Raw genomic sequence first — 13,154 nt, forward strand, 5'->3', positions numbered from 1 at the left:
AAACTGTTATCTAAGGAAAATGTAGCACTGAAATATAGAGAGTATATGATAGCTTTCATCTTTACTTTCTCTTCTTTTACATTCTAATTTTTTACAATTAGAATGTGTTTATGAGTTAAACAGTGAGACTGCATGGTACTTTCACTTTTTGCTTTATGCATTTATATGTCTTGTCTTAAACTTCTAGAAAGAGCATGCATCAGTCACAAAAAACAAAAAATAAGTATTCAGTTCTATTACCTTAAGATATCTTATATACCTTAAATATATATATATGTGTATACACATGAAAAAAGAAAATGAAATTTAATTAAAATACACCTATTTTATACAATCATTTATCATAAAAATACAATTTCCAAGCTAAGTCACTTATTCCATCATACTTGGTAATAATTCTTATAAGTGTCCATATTAAAAGGCATTACTGTTCTGGCTAATGTGGCACACTCGGGTTATCTCTTTGGGAGTAAAAATACTTTAAAACCAAATAAATGTCAGCACAATCAGCTACTAGATCCCCCCTCAAAAGGACAAGAAAAGGCCTCAAAAAACACATTGAGAAATCAGTATAGCACAAAAGTGAGGAGAAACAGATAAATACATCAGTATTAATAGTTTCCAAGCTAGCTGTGTTGCAGAAATACAGGAAAACCTAGACGAATAAACTGAAAATATGTCTGCAATGCAATTCATTCTCAATTTCCAAAAAGTTATAATACATTAAAATATTGTTCATTTGGGACAATAAGTATAATCTAAAAACTGCAAAAACTTTGGAGGGAAATTTTTTTATAAAAAGCTCACAGTCATTTAGGCTGAAACCAAGAAATCAAAACTCAGCGGTGTGCAGAAACATAAAGCAATCAACTATTCACCATAGTGATTTGCTTTACTATAATGAAAGCAAAACATGTGATTTGGGGGCTGATACAAGGTTTAGAACATGGCAAAATGTTTTATAGACACCCTTATCATAGCAAAACTTAAATGTCTTTCTAGGAGTCACAACGTGTCTTATATTTTTTTAAAAAAGCATTTCTCCAAACATCATCCCAACTTGCATGAATACAGAATCCTTATTTCAAGAAGTGTTTATGAATACATGTATTTCATGGAGCAAACATAATTTAGGAAATGCTGATTAAAAAAAAAACAGCATAGGCTCTGGAGCCAGACTTCACCACAGCTGTGTGATCTTGGGAAAGTTACATAATTTCCTTGAGTCTCAGTTTTCTATCTGTAAAAGGAAAATACCACCACTTACCCAAGTGCCTGACACACAAAAAGATGCTCAATAAATTAAATATCTATTTTTTCACATGGTTTCCATGTTGGCTTATGTCAGCAATGAAAGTTTCAGGAATCTATTTTTTTATATCAACTTGCAATCTATGTTCGGGTTTTCTAATATGGTGCCAATCATATCCAAAATAAACACTTCAATCTAAATAAACCTTGCTGAAAATTTCATTACTTTAAATGTTTGTGGAATATAAGAAACCAGGGGAAGTTCTTAGAAAATGTAAATAAAATGAGATTCTACTTTTAGTTAATCAAAATACAAGAACAGTAAGACCTGATCCCTACTGGAAGCAGCATGACCTTCTTGACAAATAAAGTTCTTATTTCTTGATTAAGATAGGTTAAAACTCACTTGTTATTCTCAAGACGTCTAGTCAAGGATTTATGGAAGGAAGGAGACAAGGGATCAACAAATACTGACTGAGTAGCTATTAAAAGCCAGAGACTAATATGGGTAGGGGTAAACAAAACAATCAACACCCTCATGCTGCTTACATTCCAGGCGGGCATACAGACAAAGAGACATATCAAACAGTAGTCAGTGATTAAAAAAACTATAAACGAGTGTTAAGGAGTCAAAAAAAGATGGAGATGAGCTGCTTCAGATAAGACAGTCAAGGGAGACCGCTGGGACACGTGTCAGGTGTCTAGAACAGAATGAAAACAAATATTTTTTGGTCTGCGAATGCCTCTGCAGTCTTGAAATAAGTGACATTTTCTATTTAGATTTTTTACTAACGTGGTTCAGAAGAGCATGATCCACTGGTAGGCACAGAAGTCACTAGAGGCTACAGTAAATGACAGCACCCAAAGCTCCCACTGCTTCACAGATCACATTTACAATAATGTTTTGGTTATATGCACTGAAAAACTAGCTTTTGTGATTATAATTAACTGTTCTCTAGTTCCTATATAGATTTCTCCCAAGAGAAGGCAGCACAAGAAGGAAAGCTAATGCATTTAATAAAAACCCTTTAAACTAAATAACTGAAAGAAGCAAAAATAAAAAGATATTGCTCACGAGTCTTCATGGCCACCAACCTCAAGGAGTTTGGAAGACTGATGATCCTTGCTATCTCAGCATCTCCAAGTCATGTGCGCTCAGTCCTGTCTGACTCTCTGCGACCCCATGGACTGCAGCCCGCCAAGCTCCTCTGTCCATGGGATTTTCCAGGCAAGAATACCAGAATGGGTTGCCGTTTCATAATTCAAGGGATCTTCCTAACCCAGGGATCGAACCTGAGTCTCCTGAGTCTCCTGCATTGGTGGGTAGATACTTTACCACTAAGCCATCTGGGAAGCCCTAGCATCTTTCTCAGTACTACATAATGTCGCCTATTTGCCCCTCTCCATCAACTCTAGCCCTCATTTCACACATGTAAATGTGTACCTTAATATGAATGTAAGCCAAATTGACAAGTAATGTCTCTAAGAAATGACCAAAATCGCCTATCCTGTTTCTTCACAGTAATTTCCTGTGGTAAAGCTGCCCTTTAACATACCAAATTTTACATTAGGTGTTCCTACAAAATTCATTCAACATATTAGTTCTGTGGGCCAGGCATTGTATTAATTTCTAGGTACTAAGAATAAAACAAAGACTTGTTGGCTTACTAGTCAATACAAGAAATAAACATGGAAAAAAAATTCAGGTACCATGCTGATGTACAAGATGCTACTGGAGTACATATTCTCAGTGGAAGAGGCACCTCATTCTATCTAATGAAATCAGAAAATGTTTGAAAAAGCTTCTTACTTGAGCCAGGTATTCAAGGATAGATAAGCAGATGAGTTAAGGGAGGACCCTGGGATTAATCAAGCAGAATGAGAGATGAACACTGGGGTGAAGATAGACAAAAAAAAAAGAGAGAGTGAGTTGGGTGTAAGGGGTGAAACAGTCCAGATCCTAAAAAGCTTTCCTTGCCAGGTTAATAAGTGTGAATTTTATCTTCCCTTTGGGGCAAAAAAAAAGAAAAAAAAGGAAGAATTTTAGTGAATAAAGTGACCAACAAGATCATGTTTATAATTTAGAAGGAACACCAAAATGGACTGTAGATAAGGTCACTTGGAAGGCAAGGAAGATTAGTGAAGAGTTGCAAAAGGACATTATGAAGCCTGAACTAAGACCATGACAAGAAAAAGAGTTAAAACCAAATAGGTATATGCAAGCCAGAATCAAGATTGCTGGGAGAAATATCAATAACCTCAGATATGCTGACGACACCACCCTTATGGCAGAAACTGAAGAGGAACTAAAGAGCTTATTGATGAAGGTAAAAAGAAGAGAGTGGAAAAGCTGGCTTAAAACTCAACATTCAAAAAACTAAGAATATGGCATCTGGTCCCATCACTTCATGGCAAATAGATGGGGAAACAAAGGAAACAGTGACAGACTTTATTTTTTTGGGCTCCAAAATCACTGCAGATGGTAACTGCAGCCACGAAATAAAGACACTTGCTCCTTGGAAGAAAAGCTAAGACGAACCTAGATAGCACATTAAAAAGCAGAGACATTACTTTGCTGACAAAAATCTGTCTAGTCAAAGCTATGGTTTTTCCAGTAGTCATGTACGGATGTGAGAGCTAGACCATAAAGAAGGCTCAGCGCAGAACTGATGCTTTCAAACTGTGGTGTTGGGGAGAGTCCCTTGGACGGCAAGGAGGTCAAACCAGTCAATTCTAAAGGAAATCAACCGTGAATATTCATTGGAAGGACTGACGCTGAAGCTGCAGCTCCAATACTTCGGCCACCTGATACAAAGAGCCAACTCATTAGAAAAGACCTGGATGCTGGGAAAGATAGAAGGGAGGAGGAGAAGGGAACGACAGAGGACGAGATGGTTGGATGGCATCACCGACTTAATGGACCTGAGTTTGAGCAAACTCCGGGAGATGGTGAAGGACAGGGAAGCCTGGTGTGCTGCAGTCTGCGGGGTTGCAAATAGTTGGACGCAACTGAATAACAGGTATATGCAAAGTGTCAAAAGAAAGCAAACAACTAAAAGGAAATCTATTAAAATCAAAGAAAGCGTCACAGATAAGGTGACATTTGCACAGGGCCCTAAAGAAGAAGTGTCAGCCACGCAGAAAATGTGAGAAAGGATGGAAAAGCACGATGAAGGGGCTTCCCTGATAGCTCAGTTGGTAAAGAACCGCCTGCAATGCAGGAGACACTGGTTTGATTCCTGGGTCGGGAAGATCCAATGGGAAGGGATAGGCTACCCATTCCAGTATTTTTAGGCTTCCCCTGTGATTTAGCTGGTAAAGGGAAAGGCTAACCACTCCAGTATTCTGGCCTGGAGAATTCCATGGACTGTATAGTCCATAGGGTCCCAAAGAGTTGGAAAGAACCAAGGGACTTTCACTTTTCACAGCACAATGAAAGGCAAAGACCTAAAAATGCTTGATGAACTGTGTTCTTGTTAAAGTAGTAATGCCTTTGTAGATCAGTCACCTGGGAAATATTTACTGAAGGCCTAATATGTGTTTTGCATCTTGATGAATCCAATGACAATTAAGATCACCTTTCCAAAATAATGCACCTAAAAACTTGTAGGCACAATTTTAGCCACAGAGTAACTGAGACCCCATACTTGGTCCATGGTATCCAAGTACAGTAATTCTGAATAAGACTAGAACTGGGGTGGTGGGACTGGCTACTTAAGAGCTAAAAATTAAGCTGGGGGCAAGGCTGTTATGACTTTTCATCCCAAGAAATCAGGAAAACTCAGTTTCAAAGCCACTGGCTTTTTACAGAGATTGTTTTATCTAGTCCACACAACAATGTATTTACATAGAGAACAATAAGTACTATTATCACATTTACAAATGAGAAACTTCGGTTTAAAGAAAATTAACATGACCCAAGGTCACACAGCTAGTTTAAATGGTAAAGATGGCATAGAATGACAATCTGACTTAGGCCTTTGGACCCAATCACTAATCTAGGGAAAACTGAAATATATTCAATACTCACCGAGTTAACATTTAAAAATCTACAAAGTCACTGTTAGTCCAAAACTGGAAGTGTCTCATAAACAAGGATTACTCATAAAGCTACTGTGCCGATACTCTCAAAGTATAATCATTCACTCAATAATGTCAATTTGGTAATGAAGTCTACTGTAAAGTCTTCAAAATCTGTGTTACAAATACACTAACCAGTTGGAAAACTTCAGGAGTCTGGGTTCCCAAAACATAGTAAGAACCTGAGAGGATATCATCAATTTTTCAGCAGAACAAAGAAAGACTGTTTTCTAGAGTTAATTTTATCCACAATGTCTGGCAGACAATGTTTTTAGAAAAGGAACAGAGGGAGGAGGGAAAGAAAAATCCACATCCAATAGTCACTGAATACAAATTTTCACTGACTACAACTTCATCTAAAGATCATTTTGTTAGTAACTGTTACTTATGAAGTTTCATTTTGATCATCTTTACAAACTTCTGAAAATTGAAAACATGCCCAGAATGAAACAAGCTTCTTTATCCTTTCATATGCTAGTTTATTTCTTGATTTGGTGCAATTCCAAAGACAGAGCCATTCTTTTAAGTGCTGCAAAAGCTAGAGGGAATATGGTCCCAGCCTATTAAACCCATGATAAAAATACCTTTTGTGGCAGTTAAGCATCCCCGAGAGCATAGATGAGGCCTTTATGATAATATAACATCACTACTTCTCTTTACACATTCCTTAGGTACTCCCTGCAGGACAGGTCCCTATTTCCTGCACTGAGTGCAATGTCAGGCACACACACAGTCAGTAGGTGAAAAAATCTGACTCTGCCTTTCCAATGTGAAACCAAACGCTATTCAACCAAATTTGGATGGTGAAATTATTCCTACTTCATCATAAAATTTTAAAAAAAAATCTGTATCTGATAAGAAAGGACACCCTAAGTTGACTGGGCTATGCGGAAAAATGTGCCAAAATAATGTGACAAATATTGTGAAGAGTTGAAGATAAACTTTCTGCTCTATTTGTATAAAGCATTACAAGCAGATAAAGGTCAGAAAACAAAACATAATCTCACAGTCATATTCTGCCCAAGGTTATTAGCTAGTAAGTGGTAGAGTCACAATTAAGACCCAAATAACTCCCAATCCAATGTGCTTTCTATTACTGCATATTGTCACTGATACTTTTATTTTATTAGTGTAAAAAACTGTTTTGGGAAAATTTCAGATTAAAAAAAGAATTCACTAAAAAAAAAAATTACAAAAATATTTTCTCTTAAAAATTCTTCTATGCCCTCACATCTAAGTGTTGCAAAGACAATACATTAAAAATCAGTCAAAATCGAAGCCGCCAGTACTAGGCTTAAAGCTCTGTATGTGTGTGTGTGTGTGTGTGTGTGTTATTCTCTGACAAGCTTCAATTTGATTGGTTATATCCATTCCTGCTATCCTTCCAAGAAGACTAGGAAAGCTTAGAAGGCTTATCCCAAACCAACAATTCTTCTGCTCTCCTCCTCACTAATCCTGGTCCAATTAGTTCCCTCTTCTCCCAAAGCACTGTTTTCCTTCTCATCTCCACCATTAACACTACAATGCCACCTCCTTTCCCAATACTTAACAAGACTCATTTTCAACCCTTCAGGCACAGGGCCTTCTCCCGCCACTCCATCTAAATTGGCCTCTCCCAGTTACTTCTAAGTATTGATACGCATTACAGTCTGCAGTTAACTTTTACATTTATTTTTACTAGTTGACTGTCTTCCCCTAAGATGTCCCATGAGCCCCGCCCCCCTTTGTACAAGGTATCCTCCTCCATCGTCACCAAAACTGCATCGGCAATACTGTTATTTCTACTACCTCCTCCAAATGGTAAACTCATCAAGGGTAAATGCTGTCTGATTCATGTTTCCTCAGCACTTGGCAAAATGTCTGGCACCATCCTATGGAGTCAGTAAAAGTTTGTAAATTTGTATAGTAAGAATGTTCATTGAGAGTGAAAATGCAGAGGACGCCTTAGTACTTCACAGTTCAGGGTAAAGGCTGCAGGTTGTAGACAAACTGGAGTGATACAATGTATGGAAAAGATTCATTAGCAAGGACAAAATCCATTCAAGAGGAAGTGCTTCTGGCTCAGCAGAGAGGAGGGAGAAAAGCAATCAATCAAGTCAATTTTTGATCCTCCTCCGGACCAACAGAGCAAATTGTCCCTCAAAATAATAACTCTGGAACACCGCAATTTATTCTGCACGCTCAACTCCTCATTAAAAGCCCAAGTGCCAAAACACTACGATTATTTTGCATTCTTTAAGGTGCACCAGGTGAGAAGCAGAGGGGCGGTTCCAAAAGCTGATTAGAACAAGCAGACGAAGAAATAATCATGGTACATCTTCAAATTTACAAAGAAAAATCGCGACGTGATCATGGAAAGAAAACTCAGCATACCAAGAAATATATAATCATAGGTTAGGACCCACTATGGCACAGAAATGGTCATAGAACTGCCAAAACAGACCACACTCCACATCTTTCCCAATCCTTTTCTACTCAAAGACCCGAATAACCATTGCAAGAATTAAGAGCCTCATTTCTGGCAGCACAATTCTCCAAAGAACATAGAAAAAGAGAAAGAACCGCTTTAATACCCCCTCCCCCCCTCCCCAAAAGGCAGCCAAAACCAACCAACCAACCAGCTCCACCATCCCTAAACAGAAAGCCCTAGACGCCTTTCAAAGCCAACTGTCATACCTTTCAGGGGCCCAAAAGACGCTGACTCCAAAGATAAGTCTCTGGCCCCAACATATATCTCCGAATTATTTAGGAAAATCCAGGCATTCCACTTTGGAGATCTGCACTCAAAAAAGGATCTCCTGGCAGAAACGAGCAATCAATCTTTCAAGAGGCAATGGCGCTCCAACCACCCGGCTGGGGGACAGGCAACGACGACAGGGCACGGCCCTTCCAGGGAGCCGCCGGCGCCCTCCCAGCTCTCAGTCTGACCCAGCGCAACCCTTCCTGGCGGTGGCCAAAGTCGGGCACTTGGCGGAGGGGGGCCAGCGGTTGGGCTTTCGAACTGGGCCTTCCCGGCCCCGGGGGCGCGGCAAGACACGGAGGTGGCGCCTTTCAGTCCAGCCCCGGCAGCAGCAACGGATCCGGGGCCTCTTCCCCTGGCTTCCCCGCCCCGCCGCCCTCAGCCAGCCAGTCCGCCCCTCACCTGGCAGAAGCTCCGACAGTAGTTCAAAGATGAGACCTCCGACACCTCCTGCTCCCTCAGTTCTGTCTCCAGCTGCCACAGACAGGGTCGCAATCCGGAGGCTACCGGCGCCGGAGATGCGGGACTATGGCCCCGAGCCATGGACTCAGTCTCGGTTCCGTCTCCGGCTCCGGCTCCCACCGGAGCCTCAGCCCCAGCCCCGGCGGTGGCGGCGGCGTCTCCCTTTCCGTCCGCCATCTTCCCACGGCCCAGCAGCGCGTAGGCAACCAAGCCACGTGACTCAAACCTGGCCCCGCCCCCGGCCGACCGCGCGTGGTGACGTACTCCGGGGCGACTCGGGCGCCCGCTGGATTCCGTCATTGGAACTCTGGACGCTCCTCCCCTCCGCGGCCTCCTCAATAGCCGCCCTGGCAACAGCCTGGCAACAACTGACCAGAAGTTCCTGTCCACTGCCGTCCTTCCATTACTTTTGGAGTTCGGGGTCACTGAGATGGGACATACATGTAGACATAATCTAGATATGAAAGAATGACTTTGAGCTGCGATCTGAAGAACGAGACAGATGTAGCCAGGAGAAGAGCCTTTTTAAAGGAAAGCATCCCCAAGTAGAAAATAATAACAAGCAAGGTTGTGGAGGTTGTGAGGTTGAAATGAAGACTACCCCATGATAAAAGGTGGTGCATGATGATAACCCAAAACTAGACAATATTGATTACATATATAACCATCAAAGGATTAATCTCCCAAGAAGTCACCAAAATCAAAAGGAAGAAAGCAAACAATCTAATAGAAAAGTAGAGAAAAGATATTAAGAGGTAGTTCACCCCGCCCAAAAAAACAGAACTGATGGCGATTAAACCCATGACAAGATACCTAACTTTACTGTAACTATCAAAGTACAAATTAAAACAGCAGTGAGATATAATTCCATACCCATCAGATTGGCAGAAGTTTTAATTTAGTACCTTGTGTTAGGAATTAGGAAAATGGAACTTACATGCTGCTGATAGAAGTATAAATTGATACATCATTAGAAGAAGAATGTGTAATAATTAAAGATGCACATGTCCTGTAAGGCAGCAATTCCTGATAATAATAGTAATCATCATCATTGATATTCACTGAGATTTGATATGTGCTAGGTAATTTTCTAAATTTAATATGTGCTAGGTAATTTTCTGTTCATTTCCAAGGCAAACTACTCAATATTATGGTAATCCAAGTCTATGCCCCAACCAGTAATTGTGAAGAAGCTGAAGTTGAATGCTTCTTTGAAGACTTAGAAGACCTTCTTGAACTAACACTCAGAAAAGATGTCCTTTTCACTGGAATGCAAAAGTAAGAAGTCAAGAAACACCTGGAGTAACAGGCAAATTTGGTCTTGGAGTACAGAGTGAAGGACAAAGGCTAATAGAGTTTTGCCAAGAGAAAACACTGGTCATAGCAAACACCCTTTTCCAACAACACAAGAGAAGACTCTACACATGGACATCACCAAATGGTCAGCACCGAAATCAGATTGATTATATTCTTTGCAGCCAAAGATGGAGAAGCTCTATACAGTCAGCAAAAACAAGACCTGGAGCTGACTGTGGCTCAGATCATGAACTCGTTATTGCCAAATTCAGACTTAAATTGAAGAAAGTAGGGAAGACCACTAGACCATTCAGGTATGACCTAAATCAAATCCCTAGCAATTATACAGTAGAAGTGAGAAATAGATTTAAGGGACTAGATCTGATAGACAGAGTGCCTGATGAAAGCAAAATGTCTGTCCAAGGAGGCCTTACAAATAGCTGTGAAAAGAGAAGCAAAAAGCAAAGGAGAAAAAGAAACTTATACCCATCTGAATGCAGAGTTGCAAAGTATAGCAAGGAGAGATAAGAAACCATTCCTCAGTGATCAGTGCAAAGAAATGGAGGAAAACAATAAAATGGGAAAGACTAGAGATCTCTCCAAGAAAATTAGGGATACCAAGGGAATATTTCACGCAAAGATGGGCTCAATAAAGGACAGAAATGGTATGGACCTAACAGAAGCAGAAGATATTAAGAAGAGGTGGCAAGAATACACTAGAAGAACTGTACAAAAAAGATCTTCATGACCCAGATAATCACGATGGTGTGATCACTCACCTAGAGCCAGACATCCTAGAATGTGAAGTCAGGAAGCATCACTACGAACAAAGCCAGTGGAGGTGATGAAATTCCCATTGAGCTATTTCAAATCCTAAAAGATGATGCTGTGAAAGTGCTACACTCAAGATGTCAGCAAATTTGGAAAACTCAGCAGCCACCACAAGACTGGAAAAGGTCAGTTTTCATTCCAATCCCAAAGAAAGGCAATGCCAAAGAATGCTCAAACTACTGCACAATTGCACTCATCTCACACACTAGTAAAGTAATGCTCAAAATTCTCCAAGCCAGGCTTCAGCAATACGTGAACCGTGAACTTCCTGATGTTCAAGCTGGTTTTAGAAAGGGCAGAGGAACCAGAGATAAAATTGCCAACGTCTGTTGGATCATCAAAAAAGGAAGAGAGTTCCAGAGAAACATCTATTTCTGCTTTATTGACTATGCCAAAGTGTTTGTGTGGATCACAACAATACCAGACCACCTGACCTGCCACCTGAGATCTGTGTTCGGGTCAGGAAGCAACAGTTAGAACTGGACATGGAACAACAGACTGGTTCCAAATAGGAAAAGGAGTACATCAAGGCTGTATATTGTCACCCTGCTTATTTAACTTATATACAGAGCACATCATGAGAAACACTGAGATGGATGAATCACAAACTGGAATCAAGATTGCTGGGAGAAATATCAATAACCTCAGATATGCTGATGACATCACCCTTATGGCAGAAAGTGAAGAGGAACTAAAGAGCCTCTTGATGAAAGTGAATGAGGAGAGTGGAAAAGCTGGCTTAAAACTCAACATTCGAAAAACTAAGATCATGGCATCTGGTCCCATCACTTCATGGCAAATAGATGGGGAAACAATGTAAACAGTGACAGACTTTATTTTCTTGGGCTCCAAAATCACTGCAGATGGTGACTGCAGCCATGAAATTAAAAGACACTTGCTCCTTGGAAGAAAAGCTATGACAAACCTAGACAGCATATTAAAAAGCAGAGACATTACTTGGCCAACAAAAGGCCATCTAATCAAAGCTATGATTTTTCCATTAGTCATGTATGGACCATAAAGAAGGCTGACTGTTGAAGAATTGATGTTTTTGAACTGTGGTGTTGGGGAAGACTCTTGAGAGTCCCTTGGACTGCAAGAAAATCAAACCAGTCAATTCTAAAGAAAATCAATCCTGAATATTCATTGGAAGGACTAATGCGGAAGCTGAAACTCTAATACTTTGGCTGCCTGATGCAAAGACCCTGATGCTGGGAAAGACTGAAGGCAGGAGGAAAAGAGGACAATAGAGGATGAGATAGTTGGATAGCATCACCGGCTCAGTGGACATGAGTATGAGCAAGCTCCGGGAGATGATGAAGGTCAGAGAAGGCTAGTGTGCTGCAGTCCATGGGGTCACAAAGAGTCAGACAGGATGGAGCGGCTGAACAACAACAGCAACAATTTATTTGCAACTTTTAAAATTTATATTCCAGTTTCATGGGTACTCGCAGTTCCCGTTGATTGAAGCTGGGTATTTTTCAATACACCATCAGCCACACATTTACAAGTGATGAAGTAGAATTGTTTCGTTTTGCAGATTCATCTATTCCAATTCAAAAAGCATTCTGGATGCCTACTATCGTAGTGATAATTTCATATAAATATATGTAAAAATGCAAATTGCTGGCTTTGAACCCCAGTTCCATTGCTTGTTAGTAGTATACCTTTAGATCATTTAATTTCTCTGAACCTCAGGTTCTTAAGACGGGCATAACTGTAGCCTGTATCTCATAGGAATGCCATAAGATCTAATAAAATGTAGCCAAAGTTTATCTTTAGGACAGACACAGAGAAATCTCCAAGTAAATATTACCATTACTTCTATGAGGTTCAGTCTCAGAGAATAGCTTTAGCTTCTCTTATTGTAGACCTTCCAGACCCACACACATATACTGACTGTAGAAAAGGTTTATTTTCAAGAATACCCTGTGGGTAATAAAATGATCAGAGAACAGACCTGTACTGTGGATTATTAAAGGAATTGATCAGGCTAGAATTTCTGACTTGCAAATTCAAGAACTTGGTTCTATGATATCAGTCAGGTGGTAATTAAACCACAAGAGCCCAATTTACTAATTTATTGTAAGAAATATAATGGAATCCCTATAGAAATGATGGCTTGGGAAACAAACAAAATTCGCACCAGAAGCTTGCTTAGGAAGGGTAAGAATCAGTGGAAAGGCAGCTAGAAGGTCTTAAGTCACCCTGGTGCCAACACCCAGGCTTCTCAGAATTATTTTCCATTCTCTCTCTTTCCTTTCCTCAAAATCTAATCAGGTGAGAAGCCAAATCCTATCAATTTGTCCTTAGGAAATTTTCTTCCACACACCTCTTCTCTAATCTAGTTCCACTTAGCCTTGCCCAGGGGCATGACAACATCTCCTCTAAAGGTCCAAGAAGAGCTTGGTGGGTGGGAGCAGTGTTTATACCCTAGAATCTCCTTTTGAGTGATTATCCACCATGACTGTCACCACTCCCTCCTAAACCCTCA

General features: G+C 40.3%; 1 protein-coding gene across 1 annotated transcript in view; it reads right to left on the minus strand.

Annotated features, from left to right (window-relative positions):
• RLF (RLF zinc finger) overlaps positions 1–8,710 on the minus strand; it is an 84,647-nt gene extending 75,937 nt beyond the window's left edge. The window contains exon 1 of the mRNA XM_052637333.1: positions 8,474–8,710. Within this exon, the coding sequence (XP_052493293.1) occupies positions 8,474–8,710 (237 nt within the window). The remainder of the gene's footprint in view (positions 1–8,473) is intronic.
• Between the last annotated feature and the right edge of the window lie 4,444 nt (positions 8,711–13,154).

The sequence above is a fragment of the Budorcas taxicolor genome, chromosome 3 (assembly GCF_023091745.1).
Source record: "Budorcas taxicolor isolate Tak-1 chromosome 3, Takin1.1, whole genome shotgun sequence".
NCBI classification, from domain to species: Eukaryota; Metazoa; Chordata; class Mammalia; order Artiodactyla; family Bovidae; genus Budorcas; species Budorcas taxicolor.